This window comes from Heteronotia binoei, chromosome 10 (assembly GCF_032191835.1).
Source record: "Heteronotia binoei isolate CCM8104 ecotype False Entrance Well chromosome 10, APGP_CSIRO_Hbin_v1, whole genome shotgun sequence".
In the NCBI taxonomy this organism is placed as follows: Eukaryota; Metazoa; Chordata; class Lepidosauria; order Squamata; family Gekkonidae; genus Heteronotia; species Heteronotia binoei.
The window spans coordinates 52,775,974-52,792,034 of record NC_083232.1 but is presented as its reverse complement, the minus strand read 5'-3'; the positions used below and the strand labels follow the sequence as shown (position 1 = coordinate 52,792,034).

The 16,061-nt window shown below is 43.5% G+C and overlaps 1 protein-coding gene across 4 annotated transcripts in view; it reads right to left on the bottom strand.

Annotated features, from left to right (window-relative positions):
• ITGB8 (integrin subunit beta 8) overlaps nt 1–15,383 on the bottom strand; it is a 51,023-nt gene extending 35,640 nt beyond the window's left edge. For 2 of the 4 annotated variants that reach the window (XM_060248632.1, XM_060248631.1), the window contains exon 1: nt 15,205–15,363. In XM_060248632.1, the coding sequence (XP_060104615.1) occupies nt 15,205–15,334 (130 nt within the window). In that variant the 5' untranslated portion in view covers nt 15,335–15,363. Of the gene's footprint in view, nt 1–13,550; nt 13,567–15,204 lie in introns of those variants that run through there. The other 2 variants (XM_060248634.1, XM_060248633.1) reach the window with 2 other exon arrangements.
• Between the last annotated feature and the right edge of the window lie 678 nt (nt 15,384–16,061).

Below are 16,061 nucleotides of genomic sequence, written 5' to 3'. Positions count from 1 at the left end.
GCTTAATAGTTCAACAAGAACATTCTTTGGAATAGTTATCAAACACCTCAAATACTGGAACCCCTCACACTAAGCCTGTTTGTGGCCTGCTAGGTTAGTTTGCTGAATGAAAAGGAACAGAAAGGAACACAGGCAAAGGGGGGAAAATCCGATGTTGAAATTGACAAGACTTTTGAAATTGACAAGACTTTTTTTTTTTAAACTGATATGCAGATGCAAAGCCCATTTCCCATATTGCGGAGCACTAGGGGATTCTCTGCTGTGTAACTGGCCACTGTGAAAAACGGGAGTCAACCAATTTCATAATATGGGGAAACATGTTGAGTGTACAGAATGCATGGTAGAACTCACTGGCATTGCAAGCTGTGATCGTTGGCAACATGTGTGTATGTGCACCTGTGCAAAGTTGGCTGCAACTCCACCATGCTTTGCACAGGGCTGTAATTTATATGGGGAATGAGTCTTCAGGGAAGCTCTGGAGAGCTTTTTTAGTTTTGTGCCACTAAATTGAAAAAAAAGTGGATGTATTTTTGCCAATGCCCTAGTACAAGTGCATAGTAACACTAATTTCCTGCCCTTCCTTACAAATCTGCATGGTTCTCTCTTTGTGATTCTCTAATTTGATCCTATGCATGGGTCATGATCTTGGCAGTTTTTTAAAGCCTGTCCAGTGAGGATTGCATTCTTTCTTCAAATGGAATGATCCCAAACAATTCTTAAGTTTGGCGGATCGAAGAATCCATGCAGCTTAGCTGCCATTTTAATGTTAGGCTTCCAAAATGCCCCCCCCCCCCTTTGTTCACTAAGACATTAAAGGGAAAAATGTTTTCAAAGCTTTCAGCTTCTGATCCCAGTCTCTCTCTCTCTTTTTACATCTCATGTCACTTTCATACTGCACTGACAACCCCCCCTTCCTTTATTTTGTTTTCATGCAGCACTGAAATCCTTTTTCTTTTTTGTACTGGGGATGCTGCTGTTTGCCTCCTCTCTGATCCCCCTTTCAAGTCAATAGCAGCAGGGAACTAAACCCCACACAACAACACTTTATTAACTCTTCCCCCATTGCTTTAATTTTTTTATTCAGTGACCCAAAACTAGCAATAATCTCATATCGCTAGACTCATGCTGCTTGCCACTATTCAAAACAAGTAAAATTTAACCCTGACCTGGATAGCTCAGGCAAACCCAATCTCATCAGATCTTGGAAATTAAGCAGAGCTGACCTTGGCAAATATTTGGATGGGAGACCTCTAGAGAATACCAGAGTCGGGAGGCAGAGGCAGACTATCAAGCCACTTCTCTGAATGCCCTCCATGCTCCAACATAAGTCACCAGAGGTCACCATGACTTCCAGGAATGGGCATGCACAAAAAATGGCAAAAAAGAAAAATATTTAAAAATTAAAATGAGGCAAAATTTGAGATTGTACATCGATAAAGGGGGGAGGATGTTAGAAGATACAAAGTGGGTGGAACAACCTTGATGTGGGCAGGGTATGACCTTTGAGGGGTGGCAAAAGACAAGGGGATCCAAGGGGATCTGTGTGGCTTGGAAGCAAAACAAGGGGAAAATCGGCACACAAGCTCTCTCAGAAAACCCAAGGAAACAGCGACCAGAGAGTGAACTGAGTGCTGAAGGGAGGAAAATCAATGCAGAACAACAAAGAAAATCCAATGAACATGTATGGTGAAAGTGAGGAAAAACACCCATGCATAATAGGCCTTTATTCATCCTAATGCATGACCTAGTGCAAAAGATCATGTTTGTCTTTCACAGAATGCCATATTGAGAGCTATCACTCATTCTGTGTGTCTTATTTCCCTACAACTAGGATTCCATGCCCTGACCTTGACTGCCCAAGCTAGCCTTATTTCAGAAGATAAGAAGGGCTGATCCTGGCTAGTATTTGGATGGGAGACCTCCAAGGAATACCAGGGTAATGGTGTGGAGGCAGGCAATAGCAAACCACCTGTGAACCTCTCTTGCCTTGAAAATCCTAAATCACCTGTGACCAATGTCACCATAAATCAGCGGTGACTTCATGGCAAAAAAAAAAAAAGGATTCCACACACTAAGTTAGGGGAAGGCAACTTGCAGCACATATGCAGCATACCAGGCTATTTTGGTTGGCATCTGAGGCCAGATTGCTGTCCTAGCAACCAAACCAATGGCAGTTCTGCTGGGCCCAAAGCTGAAGAGAGAGCAGCGGGCATGCCTCATAACTGTCATTGCCTCCCAAACCTACACAACTACTAGTTGAGTGCAAGGTGAAGCCCTAAGATGCTGGCAGCACTTTGGGGGTTAGATTTACTCCAAGGATGTCTCCAAGTACAACCCTCGTCTCTCCCTGCCATGTTGTCTGGTGGCGCTTGTCAACATCTTCACAGGTAGATGCTGCAATTTTCAGTGCTTGGAACAAAAAAGTTGCCTTATACTTAGGCTATGTCCTATTGAAAAGTTACTTAGATTGAAATTGCTGAGACTTTTAAAAAGTTTTTTTTTTTTTGCTAATTAGTTCATGTATCACAAACAGCTAGCAGCTGAACTTTAGTCTGTGTGGTACACGTAGACCACATCATAGACAAAGCAAAACAGTTTTGTCCATTTTTTATACTCGCAATGAAATGCACTTCATTTGATAACTTCATCATGAAGTTTTAGGGTAAGCCAAATTGCTTCAGGAAATGCTTTTGGCAAACTTTGCTATATGGCATTCTCATTCAACTATCAGGTATTTGTTTCATTTGGCTTAGCTAAACTATAATTATCCCTTGGCTAAAGTCACAGAACAAGAGATCCTTTGTCGCTGGGCAGTAACGTTGGAGGACACTTGTTCCGGGACTCACAGCTTCAGAATACTGCTTTAGTATTATGTTCTGCTGGCCATTTTATCCTAGATTAAGGTTTACATTCCACTTTAAAGTAACCCTGTTGACAAGACAAACTTAAAATAATTAGCTGCAATCACACACATAAAGTGTTTACTTTCTCTAATCACTTTTCAGGAATATTATGGAAACCAGGGTTTGGCTGAAGAACACGCTCCAAATCTGGGATGCTAGCTGGGCAGGAGGGAGCTGGGTAGGAGGGCAGCAAAAGCAATTCATGAATTTTATGGACAATCACTTTCCAAACTTTCATCTATTCTAATAAAATGGCATACTAACAGATTACATACTGCCAAAAAGGGGGAAAAAAAGGTTTTCTTTAAAAAAGTTTGTCCTTTATTTAAAAAGATTCTCCAATAGATAAATAGTAACAGAGGAATACAAACCAAGCTGCAAGGATAAGGGATAAAATACAAACACAAGTCAAATGTACTAATATAGAAGGTTACAAGTGCAAGATGTTTCTCAGCACACATAAGTAATCATAGCATATTAGGTAATAGGTAATAATAGCATAGGAGTATAAGATTACAATAATAGAGCCAGAGTGATGTAATAAGAGTGGAAGACTGGGAGATGAAGGTTCAAATGCCCACTGTGCCATGAAAGCTTGTTGGATGATCTCAGACAACTCACGTTTTACCTACCACACAGAACTGTAACTGTGAGAATAAATCAAAGGAAGGGAAGCCACTTTGGGTCGCCACAATGGATAAAAGTCTGGTACAAACATTAATGCAATCGTAAACAGTGTTAAATCCTTCTAAGACCATTAACTTCAATGGCATAGAAAGATCAAACTCTGCTTTAGGACGGCACTGTAAATTTGGTATACTTGTTTACTCCAGAGGCTAAATATCTGCAAACAATGTGAAGCAGAATTGCTGACCACAGTTACGTAGAACTTAAAGGGAAAAGATAGCAGACTGTATTGCTTAATTTCCTGAAACATGAAAGTTTATTTATGTTTACTTAAAGTATTGCTTTTGATTGTGACCAGACTGTAGGTTTTAATTTCAGTTTTGTAATTTTTGCTTGTCAAAGTCTTTCCTGTTTAAATTGCCAAGAATATTTTTACTAATTCCAAGTGTTCACTTAAATATGCAAGCTCCTCAAAACCTCAGCCACACGCTTACAGATCATACCATATGCAGACATTATGAACTTGGGGGTTCTTATTACACACTTCTCTGCTTTGTGGGTCTCTTCACATTTTTCATAATTTCCTTTATAGTGAGCATTTCAATACAGAAAACATGCAAATAGCACATTTTTTTAATACATGGGCTAGAAAGTCCAGATCCACTGCACTGTTACCATAAACATAAAAGTCAAAAGAAAAAGAAAAAGAGAGAGAAGAATGCATAACATAGATATGCAACATAATAGCCATGTGCGTAGAAAACATTCAGCCTTTACATTAAAGCAGACTATTTCCCAGCCATTTCTACATTGTTGCTATTTGTTGTTTTTTTTGCCATAAAGTCACAGCTGACTTATGGCAACTCCATAGGGTTTTCAAGGCGGGAGAGGTTCAAAGGTAGATTGTCACTGATAGTCTCCATGCCATTACCCTGGTATTCCTTGGAGGTCTCCCATCCCTTTGCTTGGGTCATGGTGCTCTAGGAAGGGAAATTCCCTTCCCAGTTTTTGATGGTGTGTTGCTGAAAGCGGCACACAGGGTCTAGAGCTTGGGGGTTCTACTGGAGCCTTCATTGTCAATGGAGGCCCAGAGAGTGGCCACTGCCAAATCCGCGTTTTTCCATCTTAGATAGGCGAGGCAGCTGGCCCCGTTCCTGGAGTGTCATGGCTTAGCAACAGTGATCCATGCAACGGTCACCTCGAGACTGGATTACTGTAATGCCCACTACACGGGGCTGCCTTTGTGCCGAACCCGGAAGCTGCAGATGGTGCAGAACACGGCGGCTAGGCTATTATTAGGGCTCCCGAAGTGGGAGCAAATGAAGCTGGGGCTGCGCGAGCTGCACGGCTGCCAGTTGTATACCGGGTTCATTACAAAGTACTGGTTATTACCTTTAAAGCCCTATATGGTCGAGGGCCTGCCTACCTTTGGGACCGTCTCTCCCCATATGAGCCCCAGAGAGTACTGAGATCAGCAGGAAAGAACTGGTTGACAATCCCTGGGCTGAAGGAGGCCAAATTGAAGAGCACATGAGAACGGGCCTTTTCGATCGTAGCTCCACACTGGTGGAATCAACTTCCGGATGAAGAACGGGCCCTGCGGAGTCTTGATCAATTCCGCAGGGCCTGCAAGACTACTCTTTTTAAGATGGCCGCTTAAATATAGACCTAAGATAGACCTGCTGTAGACGTATCCAGCCACTAAACTCACTAAAGAAAACATCTGAGATGTAGCACCACAAATGTTAATTTTAATAGTAATGATGGTTTTAAATGATGGTTTTTATTTAATGTATTATTTATTGAATTGTACTGATGTTTTATTGTAAACCGAAATTTACATGTTGTGAGCCACCCTGAGCCTGCTTCGGCGGGGAGGGCAGGATATAAATAAAATGTATTATTATTATTATTATTATTAGCAAGGCTTGGCCCTGCTTATCTTCCCAGATCTAATGATCTTGGGCTGTCCAATGCGGTCAGACGTCCCAAAAACCCCGCTACGGGCATGAGTTGAGCCCGCAAGCATGTCGGATTTTACCCGGACGTTCACACGTCCGCATCTGTCAAGCGTGCTTAGCCCGTGCCCGTCCCACGCTGATGCGCCTTGCTCGCGGATTAATTTGCTACCGCTTTTAATCCGGAACAAGACGCTTCCTGAGCGCTTCCTGAGCGCTTCCTGAGCGCTCTGGAGCATCTGAACGGGCAATCGTTGCTGAGTCGCAACAGCGCTTCCCGCTTCCAGCTTCCCGCCACAAACAAAATGCATATCACTGCGCCATCGAAGGAAGGAACTCGAAAAAATTGCTTATTAGCGTGCGTGGCCGGCTTTTTTTTTTAATGTTTTAGTTTATTGCGTAATAGCGACATATCGAAATTTCGATATGTGAGTATCGAGATTTCCAGTATGTGAGGCGATCTTTTTCGAAAAGTAGTGCAAACGGAGAAACACATCTGCAACACATCTGTGTGAATCGGCACATTTAAAAGCGATGCGTGCATCAAAACAGCACGCCACCGCCTCATAACAACACTCCTGTTCAATCGGCGTCTCTCGGAAAGCAACGCACAAAGCAGCATGGCAATGAGAGCCATGGCATTTGATACCGCGCACGCCAATGTGACAAGGCCATCAGATTCCATTTCGACACAACGATATATCGATATATCGATAGAGCTGCCGGGGAAACAAACAAACAAAAAAGGTTTAAATAGCCGGAAACCCCGCTACTGCAAACGCGCATGCGTTCAGCAGAAACACACCCTCTGCAGCAGGCAGTGGTGCGCCTGCGCAAACAGGTAAAACAAACGCGCATGCGACCAGAAAGAAACATAGAACGCAGCACCGCGCCTGCGCTACTTTGAATTGGCACCATTTTAAATTTGGCCAGCCAGCGCAAACACAACTGCGCCTGCGCTAATGCGGATTGCCGCCATCTGAAAGAAGTTCCGGAGGGCGCTGTGTGATCGAACAGGGGACGGGATCCACACGGCATGCCATCGGAGCAGCATCTGTCTGATCAGGAAACAGGATGCGGCGGTTTATCTGACATACGAAATGACGGCGCTTTAAAGATGGGTTGCTGATGGATTTAATGTGTGACCTCACCCCAAGTCAGGGTCATTTCTGTTTAGCCTGTTGCAATTCTCCCATGGTTGTACCCATTCCTGTTTTTTACCATGTGTAAATTAGTCTTAATTACATTATCTTGGGAAGATGAAGGCAGACATAGGCCAGAAGAAATGCCCTCCTCCTTTCCATTTCCAAAAGCAGGTCTCTCTTTCTCTGCTTTGCCTAGCATGAAATAAACCTGCTGCTAAGAAACAGAAGATTATTTTACATGTGCAAACATATATGCACTTACATAGAGAAGCTTCAGATGGCACTGTGATGACAGTGGATGCATGAAGCTGGATTCCAATGCCATATGGGCAGAAGAAAAACACATTTATGTATATGTCAGGCATTTTATTTAAACCAGACCCTCACTAGCTACACGTGCACATTTAACATGCCCAAATGAGGAATCCCTGATATGTTAACAGGACAAAAATAGTAGGCTGAGGGCTCCATTTACATGAGCTCTCCAGAATGTACAAAGTTGCCTATGTAAATTTTTCTTGCTTGCGTCATATTCAAATCAGACCTCAGTGATCCTGGCTTGTGGCATGGGTTGCGTGGGAGATCCTGGAGAGTTCAGGTTGAGCTCTTCAGTGAAATCCTAAATTTAATTATTTTTAAATGTACAGTATTTGAGAATTATGATGCTGTAGTATCCTCACTAGTCAACAGGAGGCCTAAACAGACCAGAGATCATTAGTAGTGCGAGCAGCACCACCAGGCTACCAGGCCTTTATTTTCTCCACACATCTGGAAGAGGAATGAGACCACACACGTACTGTTCAGACACACATAATAATAATAATAATTTCAATATAAATATTTCTTGTTCTGTTTCAATTAGGGTTGTCAAGTCCCACCTGGCAACTGGCAGGGGATGGGGGGAAATTGGCAGGAGCAGGAGGAAAGTCCAGGCTACATCACCAGCAACTGCAATGTCACTTCCTGTGTGTACTGGAAGTCACACAATCACACTGGCCTCTGACATTTGGGCACAATGACCTCTAATATTTGGGCCAAAACTCTATGGTAAAAATGGCTTCTAGAGTTTTTGTCCAAATACCAGAATGTTTCCTGGACAATGCCAACACAATGACGTTGCTTCTGGTACATGATGGAAGTGATGTCGCCACGTTTTCAGCAGTGTAGCCTAAGCACCCTCCTGCTACTGGAAAGTCCCCCCTGCTGGACAGTTTATTGATGGGGGGGGGGATTTCTTTGCCTTCAGTGGGGGGCTGGCAACCTTCGTTTCAATGATGCTTCTTAAGATTAGGTTCAGCAAACCTTGAACATCTACCTACCGAACACACCGATAACCTATATGCTTTCATGAACATTCACAATCTGTTCTCATCCCCTCATTATAACTGAGCTGTGCTTTTCAAGCAAGCCCAAATCAGGCTTCCCTTATCTTTGGCCAAGTACATCAATCCCCCCTTGGTTTGGGCCTTACAAAAGCCCTCCATTAGCTTTACAGGGTCTTCCATATCCTACTCCCTCACAACCAAAGACTGAGAGGAAGGTAAGCTCTGCAGCCACCCACTCATCCAAGCTCTACTTTAGAAGCCAGGCCGAGTACCAGGTATGTGGTGGTGGTGGTGATTATGCTCAGGCTGGTGTGGCTCAGGCAGGAAGCCATATAACTGCTATAATGTACACAGAATTGAGAAATGGAATCAAAACCCGTTTTTAAAATTTAAATTGTATTTAGTTAAGAACCAATCTGATCAGTACTAAATTTATTAATAGTTATCTTCTAACCAACCATTAATGTCACATTTTGTAACTTGTTTTTTAAAACTAATTTTATCTAAAACGTGATACAAACTGAACTTCCTTGGATAGTGAAAATCATCTACTTTGATTAGATGCCATTTAATCTACATTTCTATCATAGATGGTCCTTTATTTTCTGTTCAATGATGAAAACCATCCAGCAGAAGCTTCACCCATCTCAGATGTTTGTTTCACTCTGTGAGGGGAAAAAACCCTTCCAATTCAATACCAAATTCAATTCCATTCAGGAATGCTACAGTTTTGAAAGGTCCTGGAATGAATACTTGTTATGAGTTATGGGCAAGAAAAATGCACATGGCTGCCCATACACACAAACAGGCTGACTGAAGTATTGAACCACACCAACCTGTTCCCTGCTATTACAACAGCTACCCTTAATCCTAGTGCTACTGCAGTGGTACTCATTCCGTGTCTCAAAGAGAGACACAGTCACAATTATTTTCATCCAAAAGAGCCGCATGACTACTGTGTGGCCTGAGCATCATGCCATCAAATACACACAATGTAAAACTATTGAATAGATAACTATGCTTTTTCAATTGATGGGGTACCTTGAACATGTAGAGCTGTTCCTTTCCACCACTGTCAAGCCCCAGCCCACCCTTGTATATCTGGAATGAGCAGAAGGGCTACTGCCTCTGCCTTCCTGATGTATCCTCAGTTTGATGCACAGCAGAATGGGTGCAACTGTGAAATTGCCAAGGTGCCCAAAGTAAGACTAGCTGGTTCTGGAGAAAAGGCAGTAAATCACTACCACCCCAAGAAGCCAGCATTCTCTTTTCCCAGGTGTCTGCCATGGTGGTGCTTTAGCAGTCTTCACTCTGCAACAAGCTTGCTCTCTTCCTAGCAGCTGATATGAGGCCTGCAGCAAAGGAAGGCTTGCAGATAACTTGTTCTTCAGTGGCAGCTGTTTCACCTGCCAGCAACAAGCTCACAGGGCAAGGGCCTTGCCTACTTCCCTGGAACATGTGGCATGGCTAGATCAGGGAACAGGGCTCAGAAGAGCCACATGTGGCTCCTGAGCTGCTGAGAGTGATTATCATTGTTCTGTTGCATTTACTGGATGTCTTGTGCTATCTGCCTGAATTGTTTACACACTGAGATTGAATTTCAGCAAGAAAGGTGGGCTATATAAATTAAGTGATTAAAAAAAAAAACCCTTACAGTCCTTTCTATCTCAGTACACTATCTACAATAGAACACTCTTTCAGCACTCTGCACAGGGCTCACTTGACCATGAGTGCCTGCATTTATAGTGTCCACAGAAAAAAGTTGAAAACATATCCCAAAGAAGAATTTCTAACCTGAGTTATCAACCCTTTTAATCATAACACCACAAGATGAGCCATGCTAGATCACACCAAAGGCCCACTGAGTCCAGCATTCTGTCCACCATCATAATCCTCAAAGACACAAATGCTTGTTCAAAAAAATCATCTGCTTCTATTTTAGTTGGTGTTTGGAGCCATACCCAGAATACATTAATGAAGAAATCAGACTGGTTTCAAACCTTGTATTTGCAACCAAGGCAGATACCAGACACTGTATAAAGGTGTGAAATGCAGCCTTGGCTGGCTGGTGGATGGGAAGATGACTCAATTCTTGCTTTAAGGCCTATCTGCCTGCCTAGATTCCTACTGTATTTGTAAAATGGAAAAATTAAAGCTGTATGTCTGATGCCTAACTGCATTGTTATTACATGAACAAAAGCCGTTACAGGTTAGTTCAAAAGTGCACAACACTATACCCAGATTCACGTGTAGCCCTTGCTGTGCACTAAGAGAAGGTCCACACCTTAGTGGTAGAAGGCACCAGATTGCATGTATAAGGTCCCACATTCAATCCTCAGAATCTCCAGTGAAAAAAATCAGGTTATAAATATAAGGGAATAGCACAAAGATTGCAAAGAATCAAGCCAGTGATGTATGTCAATTAACAGATCTTGCACCATGCTGAAGAAATTTTCTAAGTATACCCTTGATCAGGTGTAACATCTGAATAGTATATTAGAAATACAAAAACCTATATGTATGCTATTGCCATTTCTATGGAACTTCCAAAGCTGCTGTAGCAGATAGATAAGAGCTATTTGCAAGCTATTGAATGTGATTCTGCAGCCAATGTAAAATTGGTGGTGTGACCCCAGTAGAGAGCTCCCACCCCTAAGCTTTATTTAGCTTGATTCAACAAGATGGCATGAGTACATGCCAGAAAAGTTACTGTAGATTTTTGAACTGAATCTTAGCCATTTTCCTGAAGCAAGGAAAAAATCCTAACCAGTAGCCTGAAGTTAAGTAAAGTATATCTAGTCTCTGAAAATGAGGGACAGCTTTTCCTCAGCTCCACTTCTCTGACTAGGCTCTCTCCTCCCCTCCCCTCCCCCAAGACAAGTTAAGAACACACAACACACAACTGTGAAGCAGGGAAGGAGATGAGCCTCTGCCTAGTTTTTATGCTGCAGTGGCTCACAAAATTAGGCTGCAAGACAAACACATTAAACTTTCCAAAACTGGTTCTGCTCAGTCAGTCCTGTGGGCTAGAGACTGAGATCTGAGATTTTAGAGTCGAGCAAGTATCTATAAGCACAGGACACAACAGCAAAGACAGAGGACAACGGCCACTAATGCCTCCCTAATGTTATTCACTGCCCTGAAATACTGTTTTTGGGATGTGTTATAAACTTACTAATGAAAGAGCTTTGGATTTGCACCAAGTTCTGATATAAAAACATAATGAAAAGCAAAGCAGTAAAGTTAAACAATGCAACAGAGTAATTTCTGTTTACAGTACTGGGAGAACCTTCTGAACATGACATTAAGTGTGCAACAATTTATAGAGTCTAATTTGACCATTTTAATTAACTCCAGCCTAACCTTGGCATGCAAACTCAGTGTGTAGGACAGGACTATATTTTATGCCACAAACATCCAAGATTAATTAAGTCCCCTTTTAGGTCAATAAGCACAAACAAAGATAAGCAACTGAACACAGCTCTCATAACTACACACTTTAATTTTGCAAGCTAAATTAGCTTGAGTTCAGAGATACCATGTGTACCCACTGTCATCTTTAACTCAACCACATCCATCTGGATGCCAGTAATATGGCAAGCCATATTCTGTGGCATCCTACCTATCACAAATTGGAATAACCTTTGACTAAAACATAGCTCTTGAGTAGCATCATATGTATGGTTTCCAAACTGTGACAAGGACTTTCGTTACTGAAGATTGGGGTGGGGGGGGAGAGTACTCAGAAATCTGTATTTACTGGGGCTGGAAGACATGGTCCATTCATATTACCTTATTATCTAGCCTTACTCCCTTCTGATTTCTGAGAACAGAGGTCACATGGTGTATCTCCTCTACCAAGAACTGAGGTCTTTGATTATATCTTATTTTATTTGACAAAATTTATATCCCATGACCCCAAGGGCCACTAAGTCTATTAAAAACCTAAAATACTTAACAAAATCTCATCTTAAAGCCCACTAAGACCAACAAGAAACTCATTGTTAAAATAATTAAAATGCATAAAAAACACAAAACACAAGAATTAGAATATTGGCATTAAACATTTGTCCTAATCAAATGAATTCCAGACACATCTAACACTTCGCCTTCCAACTTTACTTTGTGAGGAAGACACCTATAAAGTAAGAATTCACTTGAAACATTCCACTGTGACTTAAAGGTGATGTAGTATTATACATAGACCAAGAATTAGAGGAAATACTCCTGATTGATCCCTAAATATGGAGTTCAGCTTCCATCACTTGTCCCTTCTTGCATGCTCAGGCAGACCAGAGGTGATAATATCTTGCAAATCCTTCTGTGACTTCCTATTATCTTGTAATTTTCTTGTATTGAATGTTATGCTACCTTTTCTATCTAACAGCAATTGGGAGTGATCCTCAACCACTGTGAGTGAAGTGATTACTCTTTTTATTGGATCTTTTTATTTTATTTTACACTGGCCCCTCTTTGTATATCTTCTGCACTCCTCCTTCCTGTTGTGAATATAAAAGCATTAACCTGATGGATACACAGTCTAATGCATCTGATGAGATGAGCACTGAGTCATGAAAGCTTTTGCTGAATTAAGCATCTAGGCTTTACTTAATTCTTTTATTTTGATACAACCAAGGTGTTTACTCTCATTCTAATAACTGTGCAACATCAAATTACAACCAGCTCATGGTGACCTCAGCACCAAAGGGTTTTCAAGGCAAGAGATGAGTAGAGGTAGTTCCCCATTGCTTTCTTCTGCAAAGCCACCCCAGTCTTTCTTGGTCCTAGTACTAATCATCCAAGTGCTAACCAGTGATAGGAAAGGGCCAAATAATCTCTAAATATGAGCATGCACAACTTCCTTGGACCCCTGAAAAGTATTGTAGGACTCCTAGGCTATTACAAAAACTATATGCACACATACACACAAAGCTTCAGGTATATGTCTGAGATGCAAATATGGTGTGTATGTAGCCACATTTGGCTTCAGGAATCTGGGGGGGGGGGCTGCATAAACCCCAGTGCCACACACACACACATACACATGGCCCATGGAAAAATTGTTTTCCATGAAACCAGTCCCTGGTGCCAAAAAGGTTGGTAGCCACTGTGCTAAGTGGTTCATGCTGAAAGAAAATGACCTGCAGAAGGCAACACAGTGAATATCCCATCTTAGCAGTAATATAAACATGGGTCCCTTTGTGTCCAAACCCAGCAGCCTATTCACTGCTCCACACTGGAATGTTATATACAATGTGTAACAAGGCATTATTTAGAATTATCACAGCACTGGCAAAGAGAACTACTGACAGTGTAATCTTGTTTATGCAGGTGTTCCACACAAACTTTATAGCTGCACTGCCCTTTGTCAGGGCAGCCACAAGAGACAACTCACAAGGAGCTGCTCATATTGCTAAATGTACACAAAAAGGTGATTATGGCAGTAAAATAAGCGTAGTTAGGGCATTATTCTCACTTATAAAAAGCCTCTTTTTGTCAAAATTAGGTTGCCTTTCTGATCTGCTCAATTACAAATTTCATGCAACATAAAAGACTGTCTATCCTTATATGAACAAAACCACATCTACCTACCTATTTTCTGTCTCTGGAACTAAGAGTGCAATCCCACCAATTTGTGCCCTGCTAAATCCACTAGTCAGTGGGCTCAACAGGAATGTGATTCTGTAAAGAGCTGTACTGTAACAAAGCAGCAATCGCTGCTTCTGTTAGACTCCATCCCTGTTATTATTTCAGAGAACGACAGAGAAAGAAATGAAACAAGAATTAACTCTCACAGATTTGGCTCAGCAACTGGCAAAACACACCTAATCGGAAAATCTAACACTCTTGTCCTGTTTATGAGCTGCTCCTCTGGCTTTCACTCTAGCCAACATGACAATAACTGTGCACTGTCCACTGAAGAGCTGTTCATAGGTATGCTACACTTGACAGAGAATGGAAACAATGCCCGTTTTGCTCCTCTTTTCCTTTTGACTTTCCACAAAAAGCTTATAGCTTACCCATAAGCAACCAGGATCAAACACACTTGGATGTTGCTGCCAGCATTCAACTGGCAAGCAGATCTGAATGCAAGGCTCACAGTGGCTTCAAAGTTGTCCCAATGAAACTTATTAAGAACAAAGGGGTCATGATCTCAGCCGAATTTAAGAATCTCCCCACAGTTTTCAAGATGCACTGCCCCTTCAAGCATTCCCTACCATACTTGTGTATGGTAACTCCAGCTGTTTCAATGCTAGATTTGAATTAATATCTTTTAATACTTTTTTATTTTGTAAGTCACCTTGGGCAGGTTTCTGGAGAGGCAAAATGAATATGATTTAAATAAACACATAATAAGTTTATGAATGTAGGGCAAGTAGGGGAAAAAAATCTCTGGATTAGTAGTCCAAAAACTGCAAGACAACTTTGCTACAATAAATCCAATAGTTTTATAAAGCACAATTTCCCCTCTTTGTTTTTGGCAGCTAGAAACATCATTTTTAAAGGAGAAGAAGAGTACATAGTCCAACATCTAAACCACACATGAACACATAAGGTGCTTTACACAGGGGTCAGGCTAGTCCAGAGGTGGCCAAACTGTGGATGGGGAGCCACATGTGGCTCTTTCACACATATTGTGTGGCTCTCAAAGCCCCCACCAGCTTGGAGAAGGCATTTCTCTCTTTAAATCACTTCTCCAAGCCAAGTCAGTTGGCAGTTTAGATAATGCATTTAAAGTTAAAATTTCTTTCTTTCCACTTTTTCCACCCTCCTTCCATCTACCTTCCTGCCTGCTTTCAAACATCTGATATTCATGTCTTGTGGCTCTCAAACACCAGACATTTATTCTATGTGGCTCTTACATTAAGCAAGTTTGGCCATTTCTGGGCTAGTCTTTCAAAGTCAGCACTGCCTGCTTTCTGACTGGCAAGACAACATCCCTCAGGGGTCTCAGGCAGAGCGAGGTCTTTCACAACTCACCGCTTTTCGAGCCCTTTAAGAGGAGCCCGGCATCCGCCACGGCCGCACCACGTTTGAACCATAACTCTTCGAGTGTTAAATAAACTTTGGTAACCATCACTGCATGCTTCAGTCAGTGAACCCACGTCACGTCAACTGCCCGGAATGAAGTCCCCTATCCAGGTAAGTGTACCCAGCGTCACAGGCAAGAATCAGGTGCTTTTTTTTGGGGGGGGGGGGGGAGGGGACAACAACAAGGCAACCTACCCACCCACTCCAAACTTACTGCGCTGGCACAACCCCGGCAGGGCTGCAGCGAGCAGCCGAGCTGCCCCCAAGATCGCGCCAGGACCTCGCTGGCATTTTTGCAAGGAGACGAGTCCGATGGCCAGGCAAGCCAAGAGCGGGATCCACATAATGCGACGCAGGCGGCACCTCTCTCTCTCGCGCGCTCGCTCTCCCCCTCTCGCGGCCCGTTCCGAGGCCAGCCAGGCGCTCAGCCGAAAGGTCTCCACCTCCTCCAGGGGGATCCGACGGCCAGGCGGCTGCACAAGGGGGAGGAGCTGCGGCCGCGACGAGCCAAGCGCAGGTAGGAGGCAGCGCAGCAGCACCGCCCCATGTCAGGGCGAGCGGGGCAATCTCCCCCGCCCGTTTCTCCTGTCGCCCACTGGCCTCTCCATCCGCCTCGGCCCCCTGCTCGGCTTTCCCAGGGAGCTGCCGCCGGTCACAAAGGGCTTTTGTCTCGCCCCGCTCCTTGGCAACGGGCCCAAGCAACAGTCCAGGCGGGGGAGAAGAGAAGAGGAGGAGGAGCCGCCGGCGCTCCAAAGGGGAGTCCCTCGGGGCTGCGCTTGCTCCCCTCCGGCGGGCGGGGGCGGCGGCGGCAGCAGCAGCAGAGTCCTTGGCTGGCCTCGCGCCGGGGCTGCCGGCACAGACGAGGCGAGGCGAGGCAAGCCAGCCCTTCTTCTCTCGCCCCTTCTGCCTAATGGGGGTCAGTTCCCACCGGGGATACTGACTGAGCAGCCGGGCAGGTTGCGAGGACCAGCGCCGAAGGGTCGGGCGAAACGTGTGTGTCTGTGTGGGACGCGGGGGTGGGTCGCGAAGTCTCCGCCCAGCGCCTCTCTTTGTTTTGTCGGGCCGGAGCTC